We start from the raw sequence: 10922 nt of genomic DNA, 5'->3' as shown, positions 1-10922 counted from the left end.
AATATGAGGCATGCATGATACCTTCTAACTTTGAATATAGTAGTGAATCAAAAAATACGATTTGATCTGCCCCAGTAACTAAATTTAATTCCAATAAGAAACAAATATCATGGTCAATTTCTCACGTTTATAAAAAACAAAATTTCTTGGAAATCTATTCAGAATTAACTGAGTTACAGATGATTTTGTAGAGAAGTCTGCATCTCCAAGACATCTCGAGACCGCTCCCATATGGAGGACGAGCAGACGCATAGTGACATACAGCAGCTCAGCCACTACATGTCAAAGTAGCAGCAACACAGCGCAATGTACCGTGAACCTATTCATTGTGCTTGAGAGTAAAACACAGCAACATCTGTCTTTTTCTTCTTTTTACTGCAACAAGATTTATGGAATTATTACTTTAAACAGTAACAGTGGCAGTAAAACTGTATTTCACTATGATGGTAAAATATTGCAATTGATCCACAGTTCACATGCGAGCCGAACTGTGCGGGTCATCCTACGGATCAACTACGTTCCGTAACACCAGGAGTCTGCCTGGCTGGTTTTTCCAAAAGTTCATACCCCTTCTCTCGAGCTGCATGGTGGCTGCCCCTCGGCCTTGAGAGCTGTTGCTCTGTGTCCGTTTTGCTCCTTGAGGACCCCAATGAATCGGCTGATCCTGTGTGCCGACTCCTCTGTCGGGCTTGACAGGAAGAAGCCAAAGAAGCCTTTTTCTCTTGTTTGTGGTCCTGGTTAGTGGGAGGAGTTGTCCCGGGCCCTCACACAGAAGGTACCACAAGGTTGTGTTTGTTCTTTTCATGAGTTTCTCTCGCTTTAAGGTATGTGTAGACATTTCGACACCCGTCCATGCGGCATCGAAACTGCTTCTTCAGCAGGGGCTCTGTGGAGGTTTCTCTGCCACCGCTTTCAGCTCTTGGGACATCACCCAACATGTCAAATCCATCGACAATATGTGATACCCTTTCATGCAGCCAGCTGCTCTTTACCTCTGGTGACCCAGCACTGATGTCCTCCGGAATTAAATCACCTGGGATTTCTGTCAACACACGGAAGAAAGATTTTGACCAAAAGCAGAGTATTATGAGCACAATAGGCATCACCAAAGTCAAATGTATTTTTAGAAACACTTTGCAATACAATTGCAAATATGTTAGTATTTTACTTAATTGAGAATTGAGTCAATTCTATTCCAAGATCCTTTTTAAAGGGGACCTATCATGCTTTTCCTTATTTTCTGTCATACATGCGCACACACATATATATATATACACATACATACATATATTTATATATACACACACACACTCACACATATATATATATATATATATATATATACACACACACACACACACACACACACACACACACACACACACACACACACACACACACACACACATATATATATAAACACATATGTACATATATATACACACACTCATCTATCTATCTATCTATCTATATATACACACACACACACACACACACACACACTCATATATATATACACATATATACACATGTGCAACTACCACATTTCTGTCATTTCAAGGTCACACAGAAAGCCTCGTTATAACAAACGCCGATGCAATCTGGGTCACCTCAGGTCTGCAGCAAACATCATCTGCAAAGACCTTCTCTGTTGGCTTGTGGAACTGTTGATCTGAGGTTAACAAGGCTGACTTTATTTCTGGTTATGCTAACCACCTCTCCTTGGAGCTCCTTGCTTTCACTGAGACGTGGATTAAAGCTGAAAATAGTGCAACCCCGGCTGCGCTTTCCACAAACTACTCATTCTCCCACACCTCCTAACCATCTGGCCGTGGTGGTGGGACTGGCCTGCTAATCTCCAACACATGGAAATTGAACCCACTGCTGCCTTTAAACAACTTTGTCTCCTTTGAATATCATGCCATCTGCCCTGAATATCATGCCCAATCTTCAAATCACCACATGGAGTCAGCGGCCTCATTGAACTGGATGACGATACCACTTCTTGGCTAATGTCCCAATTTCCTGTGTAGCCCTACACGAACGAACGAATGATGCCATCTTGGTGACTGCTCTGGTAAAAGCCTATGTGGTTGTCATCTACCGTCCACCAGGACAACTAGGTGACTTCCTACATGAGCTTAAGACCCTGCCGTCATCAATTCCTGAGTATGAATGTCCCATGCTCGTCCTCGGTGACATGAACATCCACTTGGAGAGTGCGAGCTCGGTTGACTTCCTGTCTTTCCTCACTGGGCGTTCGTTCAGTGTGACATGGCAAGGCCAGCTGTCTGTGCCTCACCACCTCACCACAGGGGTGCCCCAAGGCTCTGTGCTGGGTCCTCTCCTCTTTGCCATATACACCACCTCGCTGGGCCCGATCATCCGCTCGCATGGTTTTTCATATCACTGCTATGCGGATGATACTCAACTCTATCTGTCTTTCCTGCCTGATGATCTCACTGTCTCGACCCGGATCTCAGATTGCCTTGCGGACATATCTACGTGGATGAAGGATTACCATCTCCAACTAAACCTGGCAAAAACTGAACTGTTGGTCTTCCCTGCCAAACAAGGTATTTATCACAACATTGATATAAAAACTGACTCTTTATCGCTTGCTCCTACCAAGGCTGTAAGGAATCTAGGCGTCATTATCGATGACCAACTGACATTGTAGGACCATGTCGCCGCCGTCTCTCCGTCGTGCCGCTTCGCACTATTCAACATCTGAAAAGTCAGGCTGTACCTGACCCAATATGCCACTCAACTGCTGGTACAAACCTAGGTGATTTCCCGCCCCGACTACTGCAACGCTCTCTTAACAGGCTTGCCGGTTTGTGCGGTGAAGCCACTGCAGATGATACAGAACGCGGTGGTGCAAATGGTGCTCAATCAGCCAAACAGGGCACACGTTACTCCGCTGCTTATTGAGCTCCACTGGTTACCTGTAGCCGATCACATCAAGTCGAAGTCTCTGATGCTTGCCTATAGAGTGATTGTTGGGAATGCTCCCACTTACTTAAATGCTCTTGTAAGAGCACATGTTACCCCCCGGATGCTGCGTTCGTCAAATGAGCGTCGCCTGGCTCTGCCAGCTGCACAACCGCGGCAATCCAGGCTATTCTCATTTGTAGTTCCACATTGGTGGAACAAGCTGCCAAAAACCACCGGAGCAGGGGCCTCCCTCTCTGTCTTTAAGAAGCACTTGACAACCCAGCTCTTCAGAGAGCACCTCCTCTAACTTACAATTACTTAGCACTATTTAGCAGTATTTATTTATTGTTACACTAATGTTTCTGTTGCAATGTAGCTTGAATGTTATTTTCCCTTGTAAGTCGCTTTGGATAAAAGTGTCTGCTAAATGTAATGTAATATACACACACACACTCACAAAGACACAAAGACACACACGTATATACTGTATATATAAACACCGGTCGAACTTGGTCCAACTTCACAGGGGCTTGTTTTCTTAAATGTTGTTTTATCTACTTCAGTGAGGAGGAAGCGTGGTGCCGGAGCTAGATCCGGTGGACCAGAACGCTCCCGACATGGACATTGTTTTGTTCATTCATTCGTTTTATGTTTGAGCTTTTGGCCAGCGACCCTTTCTGTTCAGTTGCATATAAAACTACGCCAGCTGAGGCTCCTCACTGACAGTCTGCCTCCCACCTTGGACCCACACCTGTGGCAGGGGAAACTGTCACAGTCATCTGCCGCATCGGATCCACTTTGCATTTCTCCAACCAAAACCAATAAATAATAGTGGGTTTTTTATTTGATTATATTTTCTGACATTTACATGAAACAATTCCCGCATGCAAGAGTCCCGGTGCGTCAGGTTGTGGTGTCCGTGTCTCCAACAAGCCTGGAGCATGGCAAGTCAGAACAAACTTTTACATGAGGCCTTGTAGATCTAATGGGTTAAGATTCAGCATCTGGATTGATTATTTCTCACCTCAAATTTGTTTAGAAACAGATGAAATCCGGTGAAATCAGTGAAAGTTTACTGAGTAAATAAAACCAAGCCTGGAGTAAAGCTCAAACCCCATTGGCTTACAGAACCAGGAACTTGTGCTCAAATCCCATTGACTCAAAATGAGGGGCTCAGCTGCTCATTCACAATTAAAGCTACACACTGAAACAGCCATGCCACAATGGCTCAAATACATAATCTAAGTGGTATTTTCAGCAAAAAACTTAAGACCTATATAAGATATAATATAAGACCTATATTAACATGTGTAAAAAGGAACATAATAGATCCAATTTAAAATCTTCCCACACAATGTTGCTGGTGAATTATACAACGATAATTAAGGAAGTCTATGAAAGATTCACTTTGTTTGCACAATACAATGAACCCACGAGTGCGGCCTACCATTGCTGGAGCACCATCAGGCCACTGTTAACAAATTCCAATAAAGTGTGGAAAATAAATTTGCCTCTAGTCTGTCTTTTCAATAGCAAAATGCTGAGTAGCTCATCTTTTGCCCTCATGTCTCCAAAAAATAAAAAAACATTCTGAAGAAAACACACATCTGTGCCAAATCCACTCGCATGCATCAATGTCACTGTTCAGTTTCTCCTCCACATCTGGCAATTCCCTCGCATCACCATGTAAAGGTATTCCAGGATAATCTCACGTCCTTAAAAGCAGCCACGATATCCGCTTTATGCTTAAAGTCACTGAAGAGTGCGGCTGCAGCCTCGACAAACGCTTCTTTCACAACTTTGTCGTCCTTGAAAAGATTTCTCGTGTTTAGCAAGAACGCAACTGATGCGCTAAGATGCTTTCATTGCAGCCTTACACACTGTGTTGGGCCTTGTAAAAAAAGGCTGCTGCTGACCCTTCAATTTCAGCACTTTGCGTGGAGCGGTTTTAGCAGGGAAATCACCCCAAATCAGTGCGCCACCCCAACTCCTCCCTCTCACCCTGGGGCATGCTGGGAAATGCAGTACGCTACTTCCTGCACGCATTATATTATACACTTTACACTATGCTGGTTCACCAAATTCACTGCGGCTACTTTAACTTTAACTTCTTGCGGGTGACGGACACTGCCACCAACAATGTAAACAGCTTATAGAGGAGCGCATGCTGAACGGAAATACATTGAAGGGTTGATTCTTAAAAAGTACCAGCTAAACAAAGTATTAACTATTGCATTATTTTACAAAATAACCTAATTGTACCTGTGAAATCACTGTTTGAGGGTAAAATCCGTGGAGACAATTGAGGGGCACAGTCTTGTAAATGACATCTGAACAATGGCACACAACCTCTCTTTGGTATAAAACTCTCTTGGTCAGTAGTTGGGGTAGACTGATCAGAACACTGCTTTGGAGGAGGTCTGAATCTTTCTCTTTATTCTGCAGAATAAATGTCTCTAATACTCTGTTTTGTTTTTGTGTAGCGGGCAGATTAACCTCACCAACCACGCAGGAGAATTTCTTCAACAACGCTCAACGTAAAGCGAGGACGCATAATATTATATATTATATTGACTACACCTCTCACAATCTACTGGGAATGAGTCCGCCGCCTAGGCCTAAAGCGACACACTGAGACAGCGTGTCAGGAACAGTCCGGGTTAGAGAGGCATGTTCCAAGATATGTTTCAACTTCCAAGAAAAATTAGTATAATAGGTCCCCTTTAATAATCACTCAATGATTTGACCAAACTTTAAATGTCAATAAAGTTTAATTAGTATTGTGAAGATGTGTAGTGCTCTTATCACTTTGCTTATTTTTATTAAATGGGCTGAAACAACAATTGAAGTTATTACATGCTGATATTCATCTGGTCAACAGCTTGGTATGACAAAAAATAAACTTACCTGACTGAGTTTGTCTGGTCTCCTTCCGATCTTCGTCACTGTCTTCAGTCTCAGTTTCAGAAGAGTATAAGGAGAAGAGCTGCTCAGCACCAGCTGGTTCTAAACCAGCAGCTGGATCTGAGCTACTGGCTGTTTCTGACACTCCCCAGTCTTCTCCATCACCTTCTGTTTCCATCTGTTCAGTTGAGGTAGCGGTTTTGCTGCAGTAATCGAGTGACTGGATATGCTCACGCACACCGTGACTGAGGTCACTCCGTTTTGCACGCAACTGATATTGGCGACAGCCCTCCATTTCACATTTCGTCAGATGTTGTTTGCCCCATGTTTTGCATTGTACATGTATTGGCACACGGAAACCACAAGTACCTTTTGGGATGGTATCAACACCTACGCTTTTAGAGTGAGATACAGCTGAAATGTATTTTCTTCTTCTATGTTTTCTTTGTATGTGTACTAACAAGTTATTTTTGTATAGAACAATGGAGCAGGGAGGGCACTTCACTGGCTTTACATTTGTCACACGTGAAGATGGAATCTTTATCATTTCAGGCTGTGCAGCAGCACTGACTGCTTCCTTGGGTGAAAAACCACGTGATTTGGAGGTCTCTGAAGGTGAAGTTGAGGGTGGCTGACAAGACCGTGGTGAAGCTAAGGGAGAAACTGCGTATGAGTGGTCTAGATGCACTACTGATGCTGAGGGAGGAAGTGTGTAAGACCGGGCTATACTCACAACTGATGCTGAGGGCAGAAGTGTGTAAGAATGGTCTAGACTCACTAGTGATGCAACAGAATCCTCTAGTGTAGATAATGGATGGTGGGGCACATAGTGAGGTTTTGGTAACATCTGTGGATGTGCTGAAATCTCTTGGGAAGCACAGGGAGTGAAGAGCAAGGATGAGGATGGCACAGACGGGCTGATTTCAGCTGAAGGTGGCACTGATGAGGGTAGCACCAATGAGTTTGGTTCACATGGGGGTGGCACCATATCACATGTCTTTTGGCATCCAGTCACATGAAACGTCATATCCTCTTTGCGCATGATTGTTTTTGCACAACACGGGCAGTGGTAATGACCCGTGTCTCGGCATGACAAGTTGGATCTGAAAATGATTGTGTCTGCAAGGGAACAGTTAGCTAACATTAAAAATGGCTTTACAGTTAAAAAACAGAAAAATGTACTTTTTAGATCCAATATACAATGTACCCCTTTGCCCGTTGATGCCCCATTGCACAGTTTTTATTTATTTATTTATTTTTAAGTGTAAATTGGCATCGTGGTAGCAGTTTGTCTGGGCAAGATATGTATATCCATGAGGAACATGTCCTCGGCGCACCAGCGATGTGCCCACAGTGGAACCCAGATCACGGGTGTCCTGAAACACACCATCGTGGCGTGATCTGCACCATGACATGCTGCTGTGTTTGCCAAGAGTGGCAATATGCCTTAAACTGGAAGGCCGTGTGCCTTTTCTTTTTTTTTTTTTTTGAGCACCTACCCTGCTCTGCACATGACTGTAGAGTGGGAAATGAGACCCGATCGCCAGTGGTTACTTATGGTAGTGGCTTGCTTATTTTTTATTAAATGGGCTGAATCAACAACTGATGAAGTACCGTATTTTCCGCACTATAGGGCGCACTGGATTATAAGGCGCACTGTCAATGAATGGTCTATTTTCGATCTTTTTTCATATATAAAGCGCACCGGACTATAAGGCGCATTAAGCGAAACAAAATAGTCAGATAAGTCAGTCAGTCAAACTTTATAAAACGTGTTCACAATAACTCTCAACATTGTTCAAACGTTAATGAGCGTATTCACAATAACTCCCAACCTTGTTCAGTTGTAACACGTAAAAAAAAGTCTGATACCGCTAAATCAAACGTTAGCGTATTCACAATAACTCTCAAAATTGTTCAGTTATAACACGTAAAATACAACACAATACACTCACTTTTTCAGTTCATTCCTCGTCCACAAATCCCTCAAATTCTTCATCTTCAGTGTCCGAGTTTAACAGTTGGGCGATTACGGCATCCAGCATGCCTGGATCCTTCTCATCGTTATCCGAGTCAGTGTCCTTGCTGTTACCTGGCGGTTCAGTGATGATTCCTGGACCCTGTTTTCTCCACAGTGTGATTCACGGGGATATCAAAGGTGAGGGGAACCTCGTCCATGTTGGTGATGTGCTCTGGCCGGATCTTCTTTTCAGTGATCTTGTTTTTGCAGTATGCGCGGAAAGTGGCCAGCTTTTCTTCGTAATCTTTTGGCAGTTGCTGCGAGACGGTAGTTCGTGTGCCGTTGGAGAGATTACGTCTTTTCATAAAACGAAAGCACCAAGAAGGAACGCCTCGAAAGTCATTGATATTCATGTCACATGCTAACGCTGTTGCCTTCAGTCGAATAGAGACTGTAGAGACGCTTCTACCTGCTGCTCTCTGTTCAATAACCCACTGTTCAATTTTGTCCTCTAACTGTGGCCATCTCGCTTTGTTCCCTCTGAAACTCTGTGTGGTCTTCTTTACTTGGCGCAGGTCATCTTCTTGCTTCCTCCACTTCCGTACCATTGATTCATTAATGTTGAATTCTCTCGCAGCTGCTCTATTCCCATGTTCTACTGCGTGACTGATAGCCTTGAGTTTGAAGTCCGCGTCGTAAGCATATCTCTTGACATTTGCCATTTTGGGGTCCTTATACACACACACTGTATTATTATGGTGAAGCACAGTATGTATTACTCCGCGATGCTCCTGACTACGGTAGCCGTAATGCTGCAAGCGGTGCGGCTTTGTAGTTTACCAAAGTCATACTAAAACATGTTGACAGAGCGCCGTGTACTACACAAAATCCCTTCGAGGTCAGTAAGCACAACCAGAATTAATCCATATATAAGGCGATCCGGATTATAAGGCGGACTGTCGTTTTTTGAGAAAATTAAAGGCTTTTAAGTGTGCCTTATAGTCGGGAAAATACGGTAATTACCCGCTGACATCCATCCAGTCAACAGCATGGTAGGAGAAAAAATAAAAGCTTACCTGACTGAGGTTGTCTGGTTTCCATCCAATCTTCATCACTGTCCCCAGTCTCAGTTTCAGAAGAGTGTAGAGAGAAGAGCTGCTCAGCACCAGCTGGTTCTAAAGCAGCAGCTGGATCTGAGCTACTGGCTGCTTCTGACACTCCCCAGTTCTCTCCACCACCTTCTGTTTCCATCTGTTCAGTTGAGGTGCTGGCTATAGGTTTTGCCTCTCTCTTCTCCTCAGTAGGTCTTTGATGGAGCTGGGACCACTGAGCGTACTCTTCATCATTCTCAGTCTTCACAGGGAACTCCTCCTCTTCCTCTTTAATGTGTTGGGGCTCTGGCTCCTCCTGGCCCAGACTGGGGCTCCACTCCTGCTGCTCAGGGGGGCGCTCCTCTTTACAGACAGAGAGCTGCTGGAACTCTGGAGACAACACTGAAATACAGACACACAGAAAGATGTGTGAAACCTTAGGAATGGTGCATTCTACTATATACACCAACTAAACACTTCATTAGGAACACCTGTACACATACTTATTCATGAAATTATCTAATCAGCCAATCCGGTAGCATCAGTGCAATGCATAAAATCCTGCAGATAGGGGTCAGCAGCTTTGGTTAATGTTCACATCAGCTATCAGAATGGGAAAAAATGCATGGTCATGGGCTTGGTGATTATTGGTGCAATCAACAATTGCAGTCGGTCATCTAAGTGAATGCCCAGGTATCTGTAAGAGCTCACCTGTCCTATCCTGTGGTCATGGATTACCACTGGAGAGTGGTCACCAATGGATTTGGGGTCAAACACTATCTTGTGTTTTACTAACGTTGAGGGTGAGACAGTGTTCACAACACCCCTGAACAAAGCTTTGGATCAGAGACTTATGAACTTGACGATCAGAGTAGTTATACTTGAGACCTAGAATGATTGTATCATCTGAGAACTTAACCTTGCAATTGTGTGCACTTTGCGAGTAATTCCACAGATGTGGCAATGAAAGTGGGAAGTAAACCTGACAATCACCGACAGAATGTCCTCGAGTAAAGAGGTTCCAAACCACAGGCATTTGCCACTGGGCCGTGAGAAAGCGGGCAGGAATTTTTTTCGGGAGTTATCTTTCATCTGCTCCACAGCGGAGTAGCAGCAGGTAGCTGAGTAAATAAAATACATCCAGAGTTATTATTTGCTTTGTTTGGAGACAGGATCGCTTCGATCCGAGGTGCAGAACCATGCGTAACACCACCCTGTACTAAATTTGAGCATTAAAAATTAGATTTTTAAAAATAATAAAGCATACAGATTCAAATGGGATTATAGAGGAATATCTTCAGCACTAGTTCCCATCAAACATTTTGCTAACTATTTAACCGCAGCTCAGTCAAATAAAATGTGATATGTAATATAATGCAAAACATGTGAATTCGTTTAGGACATGAAATTAGAATTACCCAATACATGTTTGTGAAGAAGAGATGAACAAAATGGAGGTGGCAATTGAGGAAAAATTGGAGTGGTCTCTTATTGTTGTACCTTCTTTGTCAATACTTGGACCAAAAGGCTGATTGCTTGGTCAAAGAGAGAGATAGGTGGGCAGAGAGATGATAAATGTATCCAAATAAAAGCGATTACTGTTCATACAGACCTGCTCTGTGTAGCATGACTTCAGGTTTCAGTATTAAATCCAGTAGTTTGTGCAGCCTGCAGAGCTCCTGGTCCGAGCGCCCCAGTCTGTTCTCACAATCCACCACAGATTCTTGACAGTTGCTGAGAATGTCTTTGCCTGGTGCAGTCAGTTTCTCACTCAATAAAATGCTCACTTCTTTACCTACTTTTACCTTCTCACAGACAAATAAAACTTCTTCAACCGCAGCAACGATACGCTCTTGTACCGAAACAGTGAAAAGTGGGAGTAACTCGGCGATCTTTTCCTCGGTTTGGCTTTGATGAACCTGGGAACACTGAGCACCCTCTTTGTCATTTCTACTCTTCACAGAGACAGGAGGGGATAGGCTATTGATGGCAGCCTCTTGACAGCTCCAGTGGTCTTCCTCTTCCTCTTT

At 43.7% G+C, this 10922-nt stretch overlaps 1 protein-coding gene across 1 annotated transcript; it reads right to left on the bottom strand.

Annotated features, from left to right (window-relative positions):
• Window positions 1–10697, bottom strand: LOC307240353 (uncharacterized protein). Its single transcript, XM_080014110.1, has 4 exons — window positions 10505–10697; window positions 8878–9294; window positions 5845–6960; window positions 1–1042 (listed from the first exon to the last, which is right to left on the bottom strand). Exons 1-4 carry the CDS (start codon window positions 10518–10520, stop codon window positions 765–767), a joined length of 1827 nt encoding a protein of 608 aa, XP_079870236.1. The 5' UTR covers window positions 10521–10697; the 3' UTR covers window positions 1–764.
• Window positions 10698–10922: the final 225 nt, after the last annotated feature.

This window comes from Zeus faber (genome assembly GCF_960531495.2).
Source record: "Zeus faber genome assembly, chromosome: 14".
Taxonomy (NCBI): Eukaryota; Metazoa; Chordata; class Actinopteri; order Zeiformes; family Zeidae; genus Zeus; species Zeus faber.
The sequence above is the reverse complement of the archived record's forward strand: the minus strand, read 5'-3'. Positions and strand labels throughout refer to the sequence as shown.